We start from the raw sequence: 24,291 nt of genomic DNA, 5'->3' as shown, positions 1-24,291 counted from the left end.
CCACTCCCAGGACACCCAAAGCCGAGGGAGCAGCTTGCACCCTTGTCTCAGAGGGTACGTCTGGGCTAGCACAGCCAAGCGTGCTTAACCTGGGCTAGGAACAAACACGGCTCGCTTGCTCCGCCTTGTTTATGCGTCACTTCCACATCAGCCGCCACAGAAGGAACACGACCAGCAGAGGCAACTCCGAGGCTCCAGCGCGCAGCTCCGATTCGCATCGGTCCTACAACTCCCAGCGTGCAGTGCGCCGGCCGTTCCGCAGCGGCACGGCCAGGCGGCTGTTGGGGCGGGGCAAGACGGCGCGTTGCGTAGTGGGAAGTGTAGTCCGGCGGCGGCGCGCCAATAGCAGGGTTCTGTGGTTGCCTCCTTCCTCTCGGGACTGGCGCCGCCATATTGCGGCGGAGGAGAGAGGCACCGTGCGCTGCGCTCCTAGGGTCTGGCTGGACCCAGCGGCCCCCACGGGTGAATATCTTCTCCCCGCGAACCTGAGGAAGCCGGGAAAGGGGCGGTGGGGAGGGGATGGATTGGGGGGGGGAGAAGGGATTTGGGAGGGAACCGGAGGTCACGGACGGGGCTAGTTGGGGGGGAGGGGCGGTACCTGATCCGTGTGTTGCGAAGTTGCGCAAACGGAGCGACTCGCGAGCCCCGGCGTGACGCACCGAGAAGCCCGTGCGGCCTATGCCACCTTGGGCACGAGAGACCTGCCCCTCCCCCGCCTCGTGCTTCCCGCCCAGCGCCACCGGCCCTACCTGCCTCGCTCGGACCCGCCCAGGAGCCGCCCCTCGCCGTTGCTGTTGTGCTCCCACAGCCCTTCCCGCGGGTTCTGCTCCCCGGCGGGGCTAGATGGTTGTTCCTTCTCTCTCTGGTTCTTACTTGCTAAGCACATCGCAACGCCCCATTTCCCTGAGCCTGCTGTGCGGGGCCTGCTCTCAGGTGCTCTCTAAGTCAGGCCCGTGGCGATCTGTTTGGGGTTTTTTTGCCTCTTTGTGTGTTAATAAGTAAGTTTGGTCTGTTTGGTTTTTATCTGTAGCTGGGAAACACTGATCTTTGATGTTTCAGTACTTCATCTATTCACTCTTCAAGAAATAGCAGTACCTGCCCTATTTCAGCTTATTAACCTCTTTCACCATGTTACATAGCAAGTATGTAAAGGTGGCACAAGGCAATCTCCAGTCCTAGGCATCACTCTCCCTCCCCGGATGTCACTCCAATTCGGACTTGGCCTGGCCTCTCCTCCCATCATGACAGAGGGGTGGTTGGCTGGGCCACATTTGAGCAAATGGCCTTGGGTATGCAGGGGTCACAGCGCAGCTCAATTTTGGCCCAACCACCATTTTATCGTGACTAGGGCAAGGCATGGGCTAATATGCCAGCCTAAACTGCTGCCCAGAAATCTGCCACTCCAAGCAGCTGCCTAGCTTGCCTATAGCTAGAAAGGCCTCTGCAAGTATATACCAAAACTCTGTACTAAGAGGAATGCAAATACACAAATAAGAAATATCTAAACAATTAAAACTCACCATATTCACTTGTTCATATAAGATCTTATGATTTTCTGTTGCCGAGTTTTAAAAAAAAAGACATACCTTGTTATCAGAAAGTTACTACCTAATGTTAGTAGAGACAAAGCCAGGTTGATGTCTGGGAGTTAGTAGTTTTCTGTGGAAGTTGTTGTTTAAGATGACTGGCAAAGTTGAAAACTTTCTACTGTAAGCCAGAGCCATCTAAGGGAGAGGAGGAGTATGCAAGGAAATGTACCAGCAAGGGACTGAAAGCAGGGCAAAGATGCCTGGTAATAGCAATCTGTGGGTCTGTCTTCCCTTTCACCTGTTGAAAGGTTGGTGAGATTGGAAGTGCTCATTGTCCTGTTTTCCATTCTCAAGAGGGTGAGAGAGGGCCCCTTCCACTCCTGGTTTATAATTCCTGACTGCTATCTCCCTTTGTGTATATGGCTGAACATATATGGAATCCTTGGAGGCAAGACTCAAGCCTTTTCTTTAGCATAGATGTGTATGGGAGGGATGTTTTGTTTACCTGTTTGAGGTTTGTTGTCTTGTGTAAATGTTTTAGTTTAAAAACTTCCAGGTACAGAAATAAATAGTTAATAAACAATTGTGACTATTATGAAGGTTTTCTGCCCATTCCAGAGAAGGATGGGCAAAGACCGTTCCAAGCGAGAATGGGCCTTGATACTGCAATAACCCTAGCGCAGGCAAACCTCTGTCACTCCGTTTAGACATTGTTTGGTCTATCTAGGCACATTTCACTGTTAATCTGTTTTATTTATTTTTTTTAATTTTGGTTGATCAGATTTCTTAATATTCCTAGTTCTGAGTCAAGAAGTGTATTTTGGACATTTGAAAAAAGTAAATGCCATTTAATTTAAAATTCAAAAAATTGAATCCTTCTCTTCCTTTAAATCTTTCCTTATAAACGTGCTGCTTGTTGAAGCCTGTCAGTGCTACTCTATGTGAGATGTAAGTGGTAAATTACATTAACATAAAAAAAATTACATCTGAATTGTCCTTAGATTTCACCCCTCAATGCTCATTTGGTATATTGTCCAAATGGTATTATCTGTCTACTTTAGGGCCTAGTTCTGTAACATTTTCATATACAAAAAGGTTACAGCATAGAAACCCTGGTATTTCAAGGTCCTCAGGGCAGAGACTGTCTGTTTTTATGATGTTGAGAATATTGGTGCAAAATAATCTCGGGTTAAAGCTTACACAGTCACCTAAATTTAAACAGCAACAGAGGGTCCTGCGGCACCTTTAGTCTTAAAGGTGCCGCAGGACCCTCTGTTGCTTTTTACAGATTCAGACTAACACGGCTACCCCTCTGAAATTTAAACAGATGCATCTATACTTTATTATTAAAAATAGAAATGATGATGTTCTGAACAAAGTTGTTTGGATTGTTAAAGCAGGAGGAGAATGGCCTGGAGAGAGAATTCATTCTTACGGAACTCCACAAGTGAAAGGTCTAGTGGTAGTAGTGATGAAAATGCACTTCATAAAGCTTTTTCTGGAAGGTGTCTCAAATTAGATACCCAAAATCACTAGTCAGTTTTGAAAATCTTGGTCCCTAATGTTAGACCTCCATTCTGCCACTATTCAAATAGTTATCTCATGATGAGAAATCACATCTCACTCTGTGTGGTCTGGTAGAATGCTGCTCACAGCAAAATGCTTGCATCCTTTTTTAAAGATGAAAATGCTTTATTGATATTTGGACTCATTTGAGCAAAGTGTAACCTTAAGTACTGTGATCTTCAGAAGGAAGTAATACTAACTGGGTTAAGAGTTATAAAATATGTCTTTCACATGATACGTCATATAACTGTAATGTGGCCATGCTGTAAAATGCACCTTTGGGTTCCATGTTTGCATCAATGACTTCTATATCCATTTTGTTTAGTTTACAAATAGAAAGCTGTTTCTTCTCATTACTAATCCTGAGTTTGAAATTCACTTGGGCTTTTTTCCGAGATCCATATTATCCTCCATAATAAAGACTCTGCAGTTGGAACTTGGTTAACAATTCTGTTAATGATGTATGAGCCCGTTTATACTTTAGATCACTACCCAATAGCTGGGTTGGCTCCAAAGGAACAAAAACAGTAAACAAAAAAGCCCTTCTTTTCAGAAAAGTAACCAAACATGATTCTGCATACACAGAAGGTGGAGATCTACTGAGTAACAGGGTTCCTTTTTGGTCACTTCAGATCATATCCACTGTTCAAAGAGGAGATAAAATTGGTATAACATTGTCTGATCAGTGAACTATGCAGCCATTTAAATACATAATTGATGCTGTATGTCCAGTGCCCTTGCAATATTTTATATACAAAATATGTGAAAACTTTGTAGTTTATTAGTGTGTTGCATTTCACAGTCTGTACTAGTTGGATCTGATGCCCCTGAACAGAAAACTAGTCCCTTGTTTCTCAGTATCAGAAGAGCACTTCTCCAACAGTGAATAATCTTACTCTGTAGTTAGTTTTCACATTTCTGTGATGCCCACGTGCATTGTCTGATGCTGAAATGATTCCTTTATCAAAGGGCAGATATCAAGAAATATTTTTTATACTTTAAAAAACAACCTAAGAGTTCTTCCATGTACATTCTACTTAAGACTGTAATAAAGGACTTCTCTCACTATAAAGAGGAATCATATTTCTAACATGCTTTGGATTTTGTTGTCTTGAGTATCTAATTTGGCCAGTGACCAGGATTTCTGGGGCTTCATTTAGAAATGACTCTGATTAAGCTATTTTTAGTTAATGATGAATAATGCTAATTAAACTACTGTTTTACAGTTTCACCTTTAAACTAAAATGAGTGGCTGTCGTGTCTTCGTTGGACGTTTGAGCCCACATGCCCGGGAGCGGGATGTGGAGAAGTTCTTCAAAGGATATGGACATATACGTGAAATCAATCTGAAAAATGGTTTTGGGTTTGTGGTAAGTGTATCCTCATGCTTCCTCTTTTATGCGATTACAGGCTCAGTTAGCTTACTAGCAGGGAGGGGACATCACTTAGGGAAGAAATGTTTGAAACTGTAACAGTTCCAATGGTGAAATGGAAAGTGCTTGTGCTTTAACTTGCTTTTCATATGAGCTTAATTCAGATTTTTCCCACTCAAGGTTGAACAAAAACTAACGGCAATTTTGTCCATGTTTCCTTTTAAAACTTGATGAAATCTTGGCTCTGAATTCAGTGGGAGTTTTGCCATTACCTTCAATGGGAATCACGATGTCACCTCTTATTTTTGAGGACACTTAACTACCCTGTAACAATTCACTCAAGTGTAAAACTCAGTTGACTTTTGTCCTGGGGGAAAAGATTGGGTTTTAAAAGAAATTGAAAGAAAAAAAGCTTATACTGCAGTTTTTACATTATTTTAGTGCTTCCCGGTATCTTTGGCCAGTTCTCTAAAGCAGTGATACTTAGATCTCAGTGTTTCAGTAGCCAAATTAGCAATCAACGTTACCCAATAGAACAGTGGTCCCCAATGCAGTGCCCGCGGGTGCCATGGCGCCCACCGGGGCATCTATGTGCGCCCACCTACAGACAAGGGAGCAAGCAGACGCTGAAATGCCACCGAGAAGCGGCAATGTCAAGAAGCGTCGCCGCCGAAATGCCGCTGAGAAGCAGCGGCATTTCGGCAGCGACGCCTCTTGATGACGCTGCTTTTCAGCGGTGGCGCTTCTTGGCGTTGCCGCTTTTCGGTGGCATTTCGGCAGTGGCGCTTTCCAGTGGTTGCTTTTTCGGCGTCCGCAGTCCTCAGCGGCATTTCGGTAGCTAGTCGTCCAGTGCCCGCCACACTGAAAGGTTGGGGACCACTGCAATAGAGCCACAGTACTGTGAATTCATTGTTTCGTTTACTATAGTACTATATATTCATATTTAAACAGTATGATGGTATATATTTAGGTTTTATATATATTATTCTCACAGTGAAATGACTGACCAAGTGTTAAGCAATTGTAGTTGATAAAATAATATAATAAAAGCATCCTGATTGGTTAATAGCTTATATTGGTTAATAAATAAATCACACAATTTTTTAATATCACGTGCTGCAAAGAGCTGCAGGAGACACATTAAAGAGCCGCTTGTGGCTCGCGAGCCTCAGTCTGAGTATCACTGCTCTAAAGAATGGCTTGGTGCCAGTTGTTGCCAAAAACGGTTTCAAAAGAAAAATACTTTTAAAACTCCACAAATGAATGGAATTCAGTAGTTGTTGCACTCCCTCTTCAATAGCCATCAAGCCACTAGCAAATTATAAAATTTAGCTCTAATAGCACTTTTCATCAGGGATCTTAAAGCACTTTCATGTACTAACAAAAGCCTCAATATTCTCTGTTAAATAATATTCCCATTTTACATACTGGTGAACTGAGTAACTGAGATTAAGTGACTTGGATGAAGTCACACAGCAAGTCTGTAGTAGAGCTATGAATAGAATCCATAACACCCGACTCTTGGTTTTCTGCTTTAACCATTAAGGGCCAGATTCCGATATCCTTACTCATTGTATAGCATCTTAATGTGTGAGTGATTTCAGTGGGACTATTCATGATGTAAGGTGCTAAGTAGTGTGAGTAAGGAGTTCATATTGTTTCTAAATTATTTTCTTCCATGAGATGTTCAGTCATTTTAGCTATTGTTATGAAAGCCGATTTTGTGGTGTTAAGCATTCAAAATGCAAGTGCTGCTGATCTTGCTTTCTGCTGTGGTGTCAATGAGCAATGCAACAGGAGGTACTAAAGAGCTAAAGCACTCTTAATTCTGTTAAAACATGTTTCTTTGTGTATTTATTGCTTAAGTACAAGACAAAAGGGCTGATTTATCATTTTAGAGATCATTTTTTTTTTTAAGATTACATTTTATAGAATACTGTAAAGAAAGAGGATAAAGACACAGTTTTTCAAACCATAGTGACCTAAAGTTAGGTACCTAAATAAGTGGCCTGGTATTTGTTTCTGAAACTCTGCGCACCTACAACTCTAACTGAAGTCAATAGGAGATGTGGGTGCTAAGCACTGCTGAAACTCAGGAACATTCTTATTTAGATACCCAACTCCAGGGAAACTTTAAAATATTGGCCTAAGTGAATTCCCCAAGGTAATCTGTGGCCTGGTCCCCACTAACCCCCCACTTCGGACTAAGGTACGCAAATTCAGCTACATTAATAACGTAGCTGAATTCTAAGTACCTTAGTCCGAATTTACCGCGGGTCCAGACGCGGCAGGGAGGCTCCCCCGTCGATGGCGAGCACTTCCGGGATCGATCCCAGAACATCGATTGCCTGCCGCCGGACCCTCCGGTAAGTGTAGACAGACGTACCCTGTGACAAGTTTATGAATAGGAACCCAATCCTATACCCTAATCCCAATATTATCCTTCCTCCTCTGATAAGAATACATAGAATAAGGGACTTGTTGGCTCATAACATATCCATATAAAGGATCTGATGCTCTTCTTGGGACTAACTCACTGTAATCAATGGAGATACATTAGTGTAAATGAGAAGGAGAATAATTCTCAGAGTAAAAGTCCATAAATGTTCATCAGTTTTCACTGTGTTCTGCTTTAAGGATATAAACCTGCTAGTTGATGCTTGCTGCACTGTGTAGCTCTTAAATATAAACAAATTTTTAAGAGGATATGGAAAAGAATACTCTAGTGGGAAATGTGATTGTATCATTATAAATCTCTGATGCTTATTCCTGTTTCTTTTCTAGGAGTTTGAAGACCATAGAGATGCTGATGATGCAGTTTATGAACTGAATGGTAAAGAACTGTGCAATGAAAGGTAAACTTCAAATATGTTTTTTCTAAAGCACTAAATAGGTTTTATACCCCAAATATGATGCACTAGGCTCTGCTCCAACATCTGGTTCGGGTGGATCCCTGACGGATCTCCATGTATGTGGAGGGGTCTGTTAGCATATCCTGATGCAGGACTGGGGGCCTTAGTTTATATTGTGGCATAGAATTCAACTGGGTTTTTTGGACAGAGATGTTAAGAATTTGTGTTTTCCCTCCAATATATGTTATATGTCTCTTCCCCAAATAAACAGTTGCAATCTTACCAGAAATGTCAAATCCATTCATTTCACTCTTCTCCTCATTAGTCCATCTGTCACTTCCGGAAATTGATCAGAACCTCTTAGCATATGTATGACTTATAAAAGTGCCAAACAGTCATTGTACATAAGAAACCAATAAGTTACTTAATGAGCTAAAAACCAACTTCCATATTTATCTTAAACCATCAGTGTGGTCCTTTTCTTTTCACAACCTGATGCTGTTTATAGACTCTTGTTCTTCCTTTCTGACCATTAAATCTAAACAGCAGACCTGTAGTAAATTTCATGGAAACATTGAGTTTTGGATGCTTATGAAATATCTGCCATTGATTTTGCTATGCTGCATCAAATAAAAACTAAGGGCAGGACCTCTCTTGATTCTGCATGTGTACTTCCTATTGCAAAGGATTGAAGTGACTTAAGTAGTTACGGATTTTTTCCCTTACGTTTAAGGGTTACAATTGAACATGCCAGGGCACGAAGAGGGGGAGGCAGAGGCAGATTTCCACAACGGTTCAATTATTACCAGTCACGTAGCAGTGGACCTAGGTGAGTGATTTGGTCTCAATTTACTGCATATAAAATAACTGGGGATTCACTGTGCTTTTAAAACATTGTTTTTTCTTCTTCCTGTTGGTAGAGATAGGGGGAGCTCCACATCCTTACATACCATTGGAGAACCCAGTACTGACACCCCTGTATCTTGTAGCCATTATTTTTCTGGCTGAGGAGGACAAGATGGGACACCTTTGAGCCATTCAGTGCTGCTCCTTAATTGACTCGAGGAATTTGCTGTTAGCAACTTGAGTGGTCCCTCTGTACCCCACTGCTACTGAACAAACACTACTGTGCTTGCACTCTGTACTGGCCTGTGTGATGCTGAGTACTAACACTGTGCCACTGGGTTGGTCCGTTCTTTTTTAGGCTTTTTCCTAACATAACTAGGTAGCTAATTACAGATGTCAAGTCAGTATAATGACTTCGTTTGAAACTAATAGAAAATCTTAAGTGTTAATTGACGTTGTCTGAAACTGCCAGTACAAAGTTGCATGAGTCAGCAAGGAAGGAAGTCATAAATACTTCCCAGTATGTATCTATCCCAAAACCTTTTGTGATTCATATTGGAAAACCAACTCTTTATTTTTAAAAATATTTAATAAAACCCTGGCAAGTTTATTAATTTTTTAATATTAAGATCATGTGTTTCTCAACTGGGGCATCTCTCTAGCTAAGCGATGTGTCATGGGTTTAATATTACTGTACAGCATTGGTTCTCCAACATAAATTCTGTGAACTATTTTACTTGAAAGTTCCTCTCGTGGATCATCTAACCTACCAAGCTTCCAAATTTCCCATTGTCTGGTTCTAAAAAGTTTAATTCAGGAAACACTGGGATGGGGTCTCATAAATCATGGTAAGCACCACTGTTGTAGGAACAGAGTGGTAGCATACACAGCCATCAGTATAAAAATACAAAAAGGCAAAAGTTGCTGACTGAAAAGAAAGTGACCCCCTAAAGGACAATCTCCGTCCATGGATGGAATTTAAAAACCGTTACAGTACAGAACGTGTATCTACTACATATGCTGGATATACAGTATGTGTGAAAAAGTATTACTTTGAATTATTTAATAAGATAGTGTTCTCCTTATGTATTTTGATAATGGATTTTCGTAAATGATACATTTTGCATAGTTAAATGACACAGCACCACTTTGTTTTTTACTTTAAATTGTTATTTCTAAAGTAAACCATTTGAACTGATGTATTCTGTAGTAGAATTAGTAACTGTGGACTATGCAGTGTAGTTTTTGAAAGAAGGATAAACGTTTCACTGAAATATAATTCTTAACCTCTCTGAAGTTGTTTCAGAGGCAGAGTTCCTCCCAACCACAAACCAGTAAAATCTGGGGCATCTAATTTGCATATGCAAGTATGCTAATTAGATTCTTTTTTCTTTAGCGACAGTGACCTTGATGCGGTAGGATTGATCCGAGGTCCAGGCTAAAAGTGAACTTTTAAAGTAGGAAGTGTGATTGAAGGTCGTGGGCATCTGACGTTGTGGCCATGTTCATGACGTCAGACACCCGGTGCCAGACAGGAAGAGACTACCGTTTGAAATAATGAAAAAATGGGACTCAGCCTGCCAGTTTTGGGACTCTGGGACTTCTGTTTAAATGCTCTGAAGATCTGGATGTTCTGAAAAAAATTGGGACACTTTGAGGTATGCGCTGAAATCAAATTACCTATGCTTCAGTGTACAAATCAGTACACACTATTAGGGTTACATTTTATGGGATGAGGCGTGGAGTAGAAAGAACCATAACACTGAGTGATTCCAGCATCTAGATGAACAACTTAACTTAAGGTGTGGCCCCAATGATGTGTGTTAATTTTCTATCGTACAATTTTTTCATAACAGTAAGAAGGGTTTTTGTGCCAGGGCAAGTAAAATTTTACACACATGCATGCACACAAACACTAGACAGTTCTCTGTATTAATGTCATTTCATATGCACCTCGTGTGAGAGTAAAAGGACAGACTAGGAAGCAATGACAATTGGTTTATCTATCCAAAACTGAGAATGCATGAACGGTGTCATTGGGTGTACTTAGAACTACAATAAGCACCCAAGTCTGTTTCATTTGAAAAATATAACTAAATACAAGGGTGCCCACAGTAGCAGTACAACCTCTTTGAATTGTGATTCTGTGAGACATAAATTGGAAGGGATGAAAAAAATGTTCTAAGTCGTCTGATTGGCTTAAATTGCTATCAATGCTTTGTAACTCTTGATAGCCTTTACCAGAAACAGTTGAGTGGAAGAACAGTCAGGTGGAAAACATTTATCTTCTCACTGTACTGTTCTTGTTCTCCCACTATTCTGATAGAAGTCCAACATAACACCATTAACAAAACTGTACATTGTCTCTTCAAAAGCCAATGTGCTTTTTCCAAACTCCCCAAGGGTTCTCAAACCTTCTAATAGAGTTGTTGGGATTGGGAGCACTAATTGTCTGTTAGGGACTTCCTCTCCCACTCTCCCCCCCCTCTCCATCCCCCATAACTCTCGATCAGACCTTTTCTTGTTCTTTTTTTTATACAAATAGATACATATTTTAAACCAAGCTTTATACTTAGCTTCTTTAAAACAAACAAACGTTTAATCAGTATTCATTTAAAACTACTATATAATAATTCCTTTCAGTAACGTTTCATGGCATGAACATTTCTTTTATTCACAATCAAAGTGCCACTGCCACTTGTATGCAACCAGTTGGCTTCATGTTGTGTTTCTTGAAGTCAGAATATTCTGACCATAAGAAACTGCCATAGGGGCACATTGGCATATCCAGATACTATCAAGTGCTTGGGAATTGAGAACCATTGGCCTAAATTGTCTTCAGATGTGTGCATGTGTCTCTTTGACTTCAAAAGGCAGAATTTAGCCCCTTGTCAGCAAGGAAGTAATTACACCTTCAGTGGGAGTAGCCTCCAGAAGCAATATAACCAAAGCCATTAGAGTACTTAGATTATACTTTTTTGTCTGAACTAATTTAATGAAAATAAATTAGTCTTCAGTAGATCTGAAAATGTCATCTATATTGACTGCCTAGGTGTAAAGTTCTTCCATCGAAATACCAATTTATTGCTAACGTCGGCACTTCCACTCTTATAATGGGTATATGCTTTTAAATATAGCAAAGAGCTAACCAGGGAGAATCTAATCGGCACTCCCTCTGTAAGGAAAATAATTAGTATTTAACTCCATCAGCAAACTGTCAGAACACATGAGTTTGTGTATAAGAGTTTTAAATACTCTGCTTTGGGGAAATGTATTTTATTATCTCTGAATTCTTATAGCTGGTATGGACCTCCTGTTCGTACTGAACACAGAATTATAGTTGAAAACCTTTCTTCACGGATCAGCTGGCAGGTGAGTTAGATTTCAATCTTTTTTTTTTTTTTATCTTTAATACATGATTTTATTCAGAGCATTTTATTTTCCTGCCCTTTAAGGAGGCAGTTTGCAATCTAATCTTGTATTAAAGCCATAATAAATATTTAATTTTTATTAAAAGTAAAAAAAGTGCTTGAATTATATACTCCAACACTTAGGAGTAACTAATTTTCAAAACTACAAATAGGTATCATAGTTGACATTTTGTAGTTGGGAAGCTAGTGGTTTTTGCTTAGTTATGATTTTCAGCTGGTGATACTTTGGATTATCTTTTAATTTGGGGTTACATTGTAACATCTAAATCATTAATCAGTTTACTAGGATGGAATATTTGAGATTTCAACACCTTTGAATTTACATTTTTGTTCTGATTGAAACTTGTAGTCTTTTTTTTTTTAATTGTGCTAAACATTTTTTTGAGGTGGAGCGTGATTGAGAAGAATCCATTAATACTGCATGACTAAAGCAAATTCCAAGAAAGCCACTTAGACATAGTGTACTTACTGCAGGGGTTCAGATAAACTCTTTTTAAAATTCTTTTTAAAGCTATATCACTGCATTTGTGATGTCTACAACTTTTTCTAATCCTTAGCTAGCTTATAAAGAATGACCACATGATCACTGTTTTTATATTAATGTGTGTGTTTTTCTAATATACCCATTATAAGGAATTAACTTTTCTTTGTGGGCTTCGCAACAGCAATATCTATTGCTAAGCCCATGCTACTTACAAAAAATAGAATCAACAAGTGAGGTTTATTTTATTTTTTTAAAAGACACTACATTAATGAACATAGATGGATTTTTTTTGTATATTGAAGAGACGGACATGGATAGATTGTGTTAGTTTAAGGCTCTGGTTCCTGCAACAAGATCTGCAAGGGCAAACATTCTGTGCCTGTCTGCAGTTTCACTGATGTTAATGGTGCTTCACAAGGGTCCACCCATGTGGATCCAGTGGCAGAATTAGGACTTAAGTTTGCAAAGCTATGTGCCATCCTTTCATATGGAAAGCACAATATTTGATTATATGATTCTATTATTAAATAATAAAACTCTGATCAGTTTTAAACTTGATTGAGCAGACAAGTGGACTTCATCTAAATCCCTCTAGTATATACTACACCACTACTCTGTATATGAAGCTCTAAAAATCACTGATCTTGTAGGGGTAACATTGAGGGAGGGGTAAAAGCTATAATGGAGTCTTGAGGAAAGCAATAATTTAATGGAGCTATTTATGTTAAAATTAATTCACAGCTTGGAAATTGGATCTTGCAATAATTTTTACTTTTGAATATTTGTAATGGCTTTATTTCTACTAACTACATATTAGATTTACATCTTCTTAATTCAGATTCACCATAATAAATCTTTTGTGGTTACCTGAGCATGTGAACATATCCATACCTAAAAGTTTGTAGTAAAATTTCTTGAATGCTTAATATGAAAGTTGAGAATATTCTGGCACATTTTGGAAGTGCTAAGTACATTAGTGCTAATGTAAGCACTCCTGACCAGCTTTGCACTTTGTAGACTTAGTGTGAAATTACTGTGAATCTTGGCACTGGTCCATTAGAGATGATTTAAGGAGGACAATGTGCCATTTCTTTAAATTTGTGGAAGTATACAATTAAAGTAGTGTGACAAATTATAGCAAAACTGTTTTAAAAGACAATTGCTTCTCTCTAAAATGTTACAATTTAAAGTAAAATTCCCTGTACAAATGTAGTTTAATTTTGCAGCCATAATACATCAGAATTTGCTAACTATTAAACATTAAAAAGTAGTATACTATTAATATGATTGATGAGACTAGAAATATGATAGTCACTAAAATACTGGATTCTAGCTTATCCTAGGACAAATTCTGGTCTTCATCTCCCTTTGAGAAATTAGCTATCTTGAATGAAATAGATACAATACCTTGTTTTCAAAACTTGTAGGCATCTGGATGTGTAGCTCCCCAAAATTTGAGACAGGACTATATTTGTCTGCTTTTAAAGCCAGCACCTTCAGATGTGAGAAATAGTTAAAATGTGTGTCCACATCACATACCCCCCACCCCCCGTTCTATGGCTCCATGTGTGTTTAAAGCCAAACAACCAGTAATTTTAATTACCTGTGCCTATAACAGTGCAAATTTGTTACAACTGGCTTCCCGTCAACACTACTAGTTCTCCCAAAAAATAAAGGATAGTTGAAGTTGATAGTTGATCTGATAATAGATCTGTGATTGCTAAAAGAAAAGTAAAAGCCATGTCTTCTTAGGACAATATTAATGTAAGTTTATTCTTTTTCACAATTTTCTGTTTTTTTTTTTTAAATACATTGTCTATTAAATTTTTAATTGCTGAGGATCACAATGATACATTTTTGTGAGTGAGGTGAAACCAAACATTAACCCTCATGAATTGTCAGATTTTTATTTATTTATTTATTTACTTATTTATTTATTGAGATTAGTGTAGGTAGTTTTAAGACCTTCTGTTGGTTGAAAGAGAGCAGCGTCCTAAACTTCGTATATTTATACAAACTTATTTCTTCTCTCTTCAAATAATATTGTTAGTGTCTTAATCGTGTCTTCTTGTTCTGTTACACAACTTTTTATGGATGTGATCCTTAGCAAATCAGAGTTTAAATATTAGGCATTTATTTGGATGGCTCAAAATTTTAGAACCTAAAACAACTTAATAAATTAGAATGCAAGTCTGTGTGATTGCCTTACTTAATTTCTTTTTCTTAGCAGCACTTCTAAATTAGAGCATTTTGTTCTAGATCAAGAAAAACTTTGATTTATTAATAACAAATGTATAGTTTTAAATTTGTTGGGTGAAATCCTCGCCCCACTGAAGTCCATGGCAAAACTCCCATTGACTTCAGTAAGTTCAGGATTTCACCCTTTATCTCTGAATTACTGTACTTGTGTTTAGTTTGCAGTAATGGTTTTTAAATGTGGCTATGGATCATATATTAAATGTGATAACTGAATGAGATTATTTGGGTTTTTAAGCATTTTAAACAAGAAAAAGTATTCACTATTTTGCAGCCTAATGTGTAATTCAGATGCTCACTTTTAGAACTAAATTGTTGAGCTTTATTAAGCATTAAATTGAGTCTTCCGTATGCTGTAGCAAATGTTCTAAAGTTTATTTCTTAGCTTTTTGTTTGTATTTTTTTCTCAAACATATTTCTAACCAAGTGCATTTTGAACCTCTTTTAACAGCCTTGCTTTGGGTTAACCCTCGTTTCTCTTGTGTGGAGGAGAGAGAGCCCAAGAGTTTGGGGTTTCTAGTGGCTGAAATTCTAGGGCTTGGCCTGTTCTGAATTTTCCTTTTGGTTCCTATGACACTCCTGTTTTGGCGATCTAGATCTTGGTTTGTCCAGGTTTGAGCTCGATTTGGCTAGCACAGGTCAGCCGCAGGTTCTGTATCCACTTCCGGATGTTGTCAAGTATTTTCAGGGTCTCTGATACATCCCCCTGAAGCGTATTGCTATGAGCCATTCCTCTGCCCTTCTCATGTAAGGGAGTTCCTCTTGGCCAGCTAGGTATTGGACAAGCGACTGTTTACTTAAGGTACCTGCTTATATCATCTGACCACTTGTGGTATGTTGCGGTAAGTAGCCTTGGGCTATAAAATGCGCAATATTATTTGGAGAATATATTGTTTTTAAGTTTTGCAAATAACGTCTAAATATAATTGTACTTATCTTTTTAATCACCTGTAACGTTATTTGTTCACTTCGTTTTATCACATTGTGGGGCAAGTAAACATGCTATAGTGTATGTTCAGTCTCTGTTGAAATTAAATACAAGTATCTCTTTTGAAATAACACTGAGGTTGTGACACAGACTGGTGAAAGCCAGAAAAATCAGAGTTAAGACAGTTTCTACTCTTGTAACTCTGAATATTCTGCCGTTTGTCAGTTTGTTACAATCTTAGCATTAATTAAACATAGACATTTTGCATTTAATTTTTGTGTGTGTGTAGCTTTAAGTGGGGGTGGAGGAGAATATGCATGTAGGCAATTTTAAATATGCAAGATTCTCATTTAAATGAGGTTTTCCAAAATAGCCTTTATGGTCAGTTGTAAAAGTTTGCATTTAATATCATATAACTCCTTATCTGGTATAGTTACAATGTTAATTAATGCTTTAATTGCTGCACCATGTTTTCATAAGAGCTGCTTTTGGGATATGGGCTTAATTTAAAAGCAATAATTTGTTTCTATTATTGTAATTCTTACTAAGTAGGCTGAGTTTCAAAAGAAGTCTAAATGCAAAAATTGTAACCTGTCTAACAGAGAACTTTACTTTTTTGACTTGCAGATAGCTTGTTAGTGTATTTCATGTTTAAGCTGAACTGTAATTTTTACTGCAGGACTTGAAAGATGTCATGAGAAAGGCAGGAGAGGTGACCTATGTGGATGCGCACAGAAACAACAGGAATGAAGGGTAAATCCATATTTGTGTATAAATCTGGGCAATACCAGGATAATGATGATCCAATCTTCCTGCTATTTCAAAGTGTAAAAATCACCATACTTAGAGCTAAGGTACTGTTCTTGTTCACGAATTTCCTTTTAGGGAACTTTTGTACAAATTTTGACTGTCCATAAACATTTGCTAAGGGACTTGTTGGGGGTAGCTCAGGGAAAAGGAAGCATGGCTAGAACATTACTGTTCTCTGGTGAATCTCCACTCCCAGAATAACTCCTTGAGGCCCATTGCAGACAGGTGCAGCTTAAAGCAGCCCTGATAACATGTTTGGGGGAAGAGAAGTGTAAATGAGGCCAGCTAAAGAATATTTACTGCTAAAGTTCTAAGGAGGGGGCAGACTTAGCTCATTTGTATTCCTTCTTTCCTGAAAAGTTTAAGCCATATCTTGAAATCCTTCAGAATTTTGCCCAAATAAGGAATGAAGGGCAGGCAGATGGTCAGGTGTGCCATACATTGTCATAGCGCCATTGACTCCCAACTGATGTACAGCAGCCGAGATCTGCCCCCAAGTGATGACTTCAGGAGTTTGCCCTTTATCATTTAAGATGGATGTGGGCATTAGTGGTGGTTAGGATTGTTTTGTCAATGTCAGTCCAGTTACTAATCAAGCTAGAAAATCAATTTTAAGGAATTAAAACCTGAGCATATAGATTTAAAAAAACAAACCACCCACTCTAATGAATACAAAATCTTTTTTTTTCTCTGCTTTCCTCCATTGTCCCCCATAACTTAATTTTTGTGACTTCCCGATGATCCATAGTGTTGTGGAGTTTGCATCATATGATGATATGAAGAGTGCATTGGACAAGTTGGATGGCACTGAGCTCAATGGGCGCAAAATTAAATTAATTGAAGATCGCAAATCACACAGGTATGTCGCCTGACCTGGCAGTTCTGTAGGTTGGTATCAGCACTGCCGAGAACTGTGCCAAGTTGTTGTAGTATTTAACTCCTTTGCTGTACCACAGTACAAAACCAGTTCCCAGCAGTAGATGTACTATAAAGGGTTTCAAACAAAATGTTAATTCAGAAAAGATGGATTTTTAGTGCTAATTTGAGTTTTATTTGCCATCTTTTTGGTGGAGAGACGATTTTATAAAGAATAAAACCTGATGTTTCTCTAAATGGGCAAAATGAAAGACGTTCCATCCAAAATTTGGCCCACGTTAAAATGGTTATAATTTGAAAATTTCCTCCAAATCTTTTCAGATTCTTTCCATTATTCAGTCTTCAGGAATTTTGCTAAACTGCCTTTCTGGTGAGACCCAGTAAAAAGCAACTAATTTAATGTATGTTTTTAAAGCTGTTCTGACATTTACATTTTTAAAAGTAATAAAAACGTATGTTAACTTCAGCTCCATCATAATCTATACAAAGATCTGTCTTGTTAAATGGAAAAAGATTGACAGCAGAACAAGGGATGTAATTTTCAAATCTTTGAGCTTGCAGAGCTCTTGTGATACTCAGCGACATGTTAACATCTTACTGGGGGCCCAAGGATTGTACCTAATTTACATATGCTTTTATAGGGGGGGAAAATGACTAGTGTGATCTTGTGCTTGCATTTTTCTTGATAGATGAGTATAAATTGCTTACATACCCCAAGTTTTAGTTGATGAGGATCTTACAAATGATGGGGAGTAAAAAAGAAACTCAATACCTGAAGTGACTGAATGTTTTGCGCAGTGCTTTGAGTTCTGTAGATGGAAATGTTATGGGTGCAAAGTAGCTTTTTCCAAAATAGTTAACATCCATTAAAATTCTTAATTTAAAAATACTCCAGAGTAAGACCTTTAATGTTTTTTCCCAGAAGCAGGTCTCGTTCAAGAAGCTACTCAAGATCTCGCAGCAAGTCCAAGTCTGCAAGATCTTCCAGGTCAACCAGTAGGTCTCGCTCTCGCAGTCGTACACCTGACAAAAAATACTCTCAGAAGAGCCACCACTCTAGCGTGCAGCCTTCGTCTCCATCTCCCCGTTCCTCCAAGAAAAAATCTCGTTCTCGGTCGAGCTCTGCTGAGAGCCGTAGTTAGTGTATTCCAAAAGATGTGCCAGTGTGTTTAATTTCCGAGTCATATTTCCCTAAAAGCTTGAGACAAATTACAAACAAGGGGGGGAGGGGGGAAGAGTTAACATGATGAGGGGCTAACCACCTTTTTCATTACCAAAATGCATGTCATCAAATAGGCTGCAGCACATATAACAGGCCTTCTCTGTCTCTCTGAGGAGTGAAGTTGTGTGAGGGGGAGGGGGGAGGTGGTGGTGGGGGGGGTTGCCAATTAATAATACAATATTTTGTTTTGTCAGTAAATAATATTTCTCGCCTAGTTGCACCATGTACACATAATGTTAGGTTTCAGGTTGAGGCCATACATTGCATTTTTTTCAGAACAGCATATTTGTATTAGCTTTTGTTGATATTGAATCTATAGAACCTGAAGTGTAGATTTTATTCATTAGTCAGACTCCTATGGCTGTATTTCTTTTTTGTAAGTAGATAACTGAATTCTTTTAGTGGCTTAATATTTGGTTCACCCCCATTGCTGGGCTAAACGAGCTATTGAATTCCAGCTTTAAGAGGTCTCAGATAACATTTGCAGTATATAGGTGTCCTTTAGTACTTGTCAGCATATTACTGCCTGTTAGGTAGTGAGTGAATCAATATGTTAACCCCTTGGTGAAGGAGTCAGAATTTCCTGTTACAGTGGGACATACCATGACCAAATGACACAGGATTATCAGGATTTTCTTCCAGTTAGTGAGACTTTCAGTAGGATGGTGTAGGAAAGAGTGAGGAGGCCCTCATTTGACAGATGAATCCATTAGAAATTGCATCAGATACACAAGTCTCTCTATGTATTTCCCAGGTTTTAATATGTTTATAAAGGTAGCATAGCTTTCATATTCACAACAAGAATATGATGCTAAATACCATGAACACGTGTGACTAGCGAAAATCAAAATGGCTGATGAAGGGGAAGTTTATTTTAGAACATGACAGCAGCAAAAATTCCCAGTAAAAGTTTAGTTAAGGTTATGACAGGAAAATTTGGTAATGTCTAAGAGTAAAGAGAGGGTATCTTCTTTAAATTTACTGAATGTGCAATAGTTTTGATTAATAGGTATTTCTACTGCAAATAGTATTGTACGTTCTTTTAGTTTATTGTGATTAGTATTTTTCTGGCTTTTGAATAGTTAGAAGAAGGGGAATCTTGTTGGAAAAAGTTTGTAAATCAAACCCCAAGGCATACTTATGTTAAATGTACCAATCTTAGAACAATAAACAAGTGTCTTTACCTGCTTAGCTCACTGAGTGGAGGAGTTTGTCACCTTAGTGCTGGTACTGATCATTTTGTAAAGCCTTTGTGAGGCTTTTGTTCTGTCACAAATTATTTGCTTTTATAAAAACATACGTTCTCATGAAAGCTAACAACACACAAACTAGAAACAGAAACTGCTACATTTTTGTCATTAGACCCTTTGTGATGTGAGAAAAGTAGGCCTTAGGGTTTTACTGTCATGGCCATCTGATGGCTTGTTCAATAGCCTATGTGAAATGAGTTAAAGGCAAATGGCAGTCTAAGTATGATTCTTAGCCATGTCCAATGACTACCAGTCTCAGCAGAAAGACCAATAACTGAATTACCCCATCACCCCAGCAGGGGGTCCCACCGTAAGGACTGAAGTACGTTTTCTGGAAAGAGTGGGGGAAACTTGCCTTGCCTATGCTATTTGACAGCGCACAGTCAACTTGTGGAACTCCTTACCTGAGGAGGTTGTGAAGGCTAGGACTATAACAGCGTTTAAAAGAGAACTGGATAAATTCTTAGAGGTTAAGTCCATTAATGGCTATTAGCCACGATGGGTAAGGAATGGTGTCCCTAGACTCTGTTTGTCAGAGGGTGCAGATGGATGGCAGGAGAGAAATCACTTGATCATTACCTGTTAGGTTCACTCCCTCTGGGGCACCTGGCATTGGCCACTGTTGGTAGACAGGATACTGGGCTAGATGGACCTTTGGTCTGACCCAGTACGGCCGTTCTTATGTTCTTATGTATTTCTGCTCTGTGGATACATGTCCTCTGTCTTCAAGGTTGGCACCTTTCATAAGCATAACTATTGCTTCTAATCTTGTTTGTGGACTCTGGGCTTGTAAGGGCTCAGTGTGCTTTTAATACATTAGCACTTCACTCAGGTGTAGGGAACAAATGTAGATCACTTAACAAGCAAAACAGAGTTTCATAGTCTGAGCTGAGCCCCTAAGCAGTTCATATTGTGACACCAGCATGCAACAGAAGAGACCCAGGACTTCGAAAAGTAAAATGGTCAAATGTGTCAGAGCTATGTGGGAAACCTTAAAAAGTGCTTGCCCTGGCCATGTTTGACTCTGTTGTTTTCTATCAGTCTCATTCTTTTGTAAACACTAACTTCATCCCCATCTTTAAAAATAAAATGTTAGTGTTAATATTACTTCAGTTCATGCAAGACAAGCACAAGCTCTATTTGCGCACACTTAACCCTTTTCCTGGCCTAGTTCCTATATGGTAGGTAAATATAATATGAAATATGTCTTTCCAAGCCTCTGACCATGCCACGTTAGGCTTGCACCTGAATTAAATATTGAGTTAAAACTAAAGTTCACCCTTAATTCTTGTTATCAATAATTTTTTTGATCCTTGACCCACACTAGGTTTCTTCTCTCAAAATTTCCCACTATTGATTGCTACCAGTGGTAGCAACAGTAAGAAATATTGGGTGGGGGAGAATCCTATATGGACAAACCTATAAATAGGCTTCAGGGTCCCCGTGTAGTGTTTGCAGCCCCGAATACATAAAGACCATGTTTCTATAATTTTGAGTCCAAGGCTTGGTCTACCCACAGATTTTGTACCTATATAACTATTTTGGTTAGAGGTAGCATAACTTAAAAAAAAAAAAAAAAAAAAAAAAGTTACACCAATGCAATTCTTAGTGTGGACACAGCTATAACAATATAATTATGTACAGTTATATTCATATCAATGTAATTGCATCGACACTGGAGGGTTTATACCACTTTATACTGATGGCTGACTGGAGAACTAATAGGATTGCAAACCTCAGCTGTGGGTACCATTAAAGTGTAAACTAATTACATGAGACGGAATGTGGGGGTTTTAAATTCAGACTGTTTTATACTTTGTTGTGGGGAGTAGGGTTAAAGGTGATCTGGAATGAGTTGTTAAAAATGGGTATTTTGCCCCTTTACGATGCATAAAGGACTGGAAGGTATTTTGGGGGAGTGGAAGGGTTATCTTTAGAAATACTAGGAATATCACATCTCATTTTCTGTTTCTTCTGGAAGATTAATGGGCCCTAACTGTGGATTTGGAATTGAAGGGGAAGTGTGGAATCTTTAACAAACTTCCTTTCTCAAGTTTGTGTTAAATGTTTGAAAAACAAAAGAATTCAGTCATCTGACTAAAAGGCTCTTCCAGCTCTGAATTGCTCAGATTTCACTGTTACGTAGTCCTAATTCCAACAGTCTCTAGTCTCCATCAACATCCAAGATAGGCAATCCCATTATTCAGTCTCAATTGAGCCTGCAGTGTCAAAAGCCTTCCCAAAGCTATGGGCAGGATCCAGGAACAAAGGTGGTATCTGCACCAGTTCTCTCTCAATGGTTTGTTTCCACATCTTCCCCCAAGGATGGAGAAGGAGAGAGAGAGTCATCCAGAGAGGAAGGATGTTCTGGTGGTTAGGGTGCTAGCTTGTGATTTGGGCGATCGGGTTCATTTCCTAGCTTCACTGCAGAATCCTTATGTGATATTGGCAATTCACTTACTCTCTCTGCCTCAATTCTTCTACTGTAAAATTAGGCTAATGGCAGTTTCCTACAATAAAATAATAAATACAATAAAAATGGTGAGTCACTCAAATATTACAGTAAGATGGGCCATATAACTACTGTAGGTGGGTAGATGGAGCCAAAAGGCAGAATGTGACTGGGGGAGGAGGCGGGGGGGGTCTGGGAAAGGATTTAGGAAGGTGTGAGTTTCAGAATAAAAACAAATAATACAGATGCCTCAAACTATCCAATGGCATGTTACCTGCATTGTAATACAGAATTTGAGGTAGAGTGGCCCCATTCCATTCCCCACTGAGTTTCCATCTCCTATCTGCTCCATGCTTTATGGAAGTTTCCTATGGAATTTAGCAGTGTGATTTTTGAAGCCAATCTATAGAATTCTGTAGCAGTGCTATGATTCTCTAATAAATGCTATAGGCCCTAAATCATCTGTGTAGGGCCCTATTTGACAGAGCCCTAGTAGCATCAGCCCTATTAAGTTATAGAGCACTCTTTCATAAGGGCAGCATTTTGAAGGCTATAGGTTACCATCTCCATGATCTGCAGTTCAGTCATGGGACTAATTTCCACAAACCTCAGATTAGACTTCCTTCCCACTTGATTCCTCTTTCTCCAGGGGCAAGGGCATCCCCCCCCCTATTACAGTCCCAGACAGAACTGCTCTCCCCAGTAGCAATTACTGACATCTGCCACAGTAAGGCAGGAAGCTGCAGCATGCATCTTGATGCCAACAGCAGGAATCCAGCCTCAGCATAAACTCACAGAGAGTCTTTCTCCAGCCTCCTTAATATCTGAGGTCATTGGGTAATCTGGCAGGGTCTGGGGGCATTGGCAAGGTTGAGCGGTTTGGTCAGAAACTTCCACGTGGTGCTGCAACTTACTGTTCCTTCTATGACTAAAGCAAGTTCAGAAGCCCCTGACCATCACAGTGTTCTGCAAACCCTCTGAGCTTATTAATTGGCTTGCAGGCGGGGCTGGCTAGTCCTCAGGAACAGCTGAAGGGCTCAATCTTGACCAGCACATCAACCCATGGGTCTGGGTTTCCCGTCTCCCCCTGTTGCAGCTTGTCCAGCTCAGGTCTCCTGTACCTGGAAAATCCAGGAGGAAGGGGGAAACAACCATGTTCAAGGGGTATAGCACCATACTGATCAACATATCTCACACACCCATGCCTTCCTCCTATTCTTGGTCTGATATCCCCATTTTGGTCTCAGGCAGTCAATATACAGGCTGGTCAATATAATCTTCTCCAGTCCCACCTTCCCTTTGTTCCCTACTCAGTGAATTAAGATTCAGAATCACTAAGGTCTATTTGGAGAGGACAGCAGCTAAAACAGAGAGAGATGCAGATTGGAACTGCAGCGATTGCCTGAATTAAGAACGCCTGAGTGGGGCAAGCTCCAGACCCCACTCCCCAGCAGGAACTCGAGGAACAGCTTAAAACAACTGGTGGACCGGATTTTGCCCACCCCTGGATTAGTGTCTGTCTAGAGCCATCTAGTGGAGTATGACTGTACTTGCAATCACTTCCTTTGGAGTGATGACATGGAAGGAATTTAATTTTCATAGACTAATGTGGAAAACTCACTTTCAAGAACAAAGATGAAACAACAGCATCAATCAGCATATTAGAGTGTCAAAAATAGGGGCCAAAAGTTATCACTGCATCTTGAATCAGTGTTTTCAGGGAATGGACATTCACTCTTTCCCCACCCATATGTTCTAGTGATGTACAGCAGTGGTCTCCAAACTTTTTTGATCGCGCACCCCTAACAGTAAAAAAATTTTGAGCATGCACTCCCTGCCACGCCAAAGCTAAAAAAAACAAAAACAAAAGCTCCTTGGACTCCCGCCCGAATTGCCAAAGCAAAAAAGAAAAAAAGCACTCCTCCTGCCACACACGCCTGAGGATCCTCTTGCACACCCCCAGGGGTGCGTGCACCCTACTTTGGAGACCACTGATGTACAGAAAGGAAGACATCTTTATTACCTCTGAGACGTAACACTGACGTTTTAATCTGGGTGCTAGTGGCAGCAACTCCATGTGAGGTGGCAATCTGTGACAGCCATTTATGGTCCTGAGTACCTTTTCTGAATTGGACATAGTTGTGTTGCTGGCAGTGCATTTAGAAGTATACAGAGAGAGAGGATGGTAGGTGGCCAAGCCATTTTAAATATTGCCTCCTGCAGCTGCCCTTACTGAACCATCAATGGGACTCTGGGTCACACAATGTCTGAAGATATTTGTATCCATTAGACAAAGACAATGCATTTCTACAGGGATGGAGTATCTTTTTGTTCCTTCAGGACTTCTTTCCAAATTTGTGTCCACAGTAAACAAGAAAAGGAGGGTAAATAGGAGCTTTGGATTTACCTTCACTAA

At 39.5% G+C, this 24,291-nt stretch overlaps 1 protein-coding gene across 2 annotated transcripts; it reads left to right on the top strand.

Annotated features, from left to right (window-relative positions):
• Positions 1-373: 373 nt before the first annotated feature.
• Positions 374-19,364, top strand: LOC128835575 (serine/arginine-rich splicing factor 5-like). Of its 2 annotated transcripts, none has more exons than XM_054025122.1 (8): positions 374-462; positions 4,322-4,465; positions 7,253-7,323; positions 8,054-8,149; positions 11,466-11,538; positions 15,945-16,018; positions 16,824-16,934; positions 17,877-19,364. In XM_054025122.1, the coding sequence occupies exons 2-8, from the start codon at positions 4,340-4,342 to the stop codon at positions 18,091-18,093; spliced, it is 768 nt and encodes a 255-aa protein (XP_053881097.1). In that variant the 5' UTR covers positions 374-462; positions 4,322-4,339; the 3' UTR covers positions 18,094-19,364. The 2 variants fall into 2 exon arrangements, with proteins under 2 accessions (XP_053881097.1, XP_053881096.1); XM_054025121.1 differs by having other exon boundaries at positions 17,874-19,364.
• Positions 19,365-24,291: the final 4,927 nt, after the last annotated feature.

The sequence above is a fragment of the Malaclemys terrapin genome, chromosome 4, assembly GCF_027887155.1.
Source record: "Malaclemys terrapin pileata isolate rMalTer1 chromosome 4, rMalTer1.hap1, whole genome shotgun sequence".
Lineage (NCBI taxonomy): Eukaryota > Metazoa > Chordata > Testudines > Emydidae > Malaclemys > Malaclemys terrapin.
The sequence above is the reverse complement of the archived record's forward strand: the minus strand, read 5'-3'. Positions and strand labels throughout refer to the sequence as shown.

Bases quoted from the DNA above. Each gene is read 5' to 3' on its own strand.
- LOC128835575 (XM_054025121.1), top strand. From the start codon at position 4,340: ATGAGTGGCTGTCGTGTCTTCGTTGGACGTTTGAGCCCACATGCCCGG. The intron at 7,324-8,053 runs GTAAACTTCAAA...CTTACGTTTAAG, and splicing joins AAAGAACTGTGCAATGAAAG to GGTTACAATTGAACATGCCA. The intron at 16,019-16,823 runs GTAAATCCATAT...GATGATCCATAG, and splicing joins AGAAACAACAGGAATGAAGG to TGTTGTGGAGTTTGCATCAT.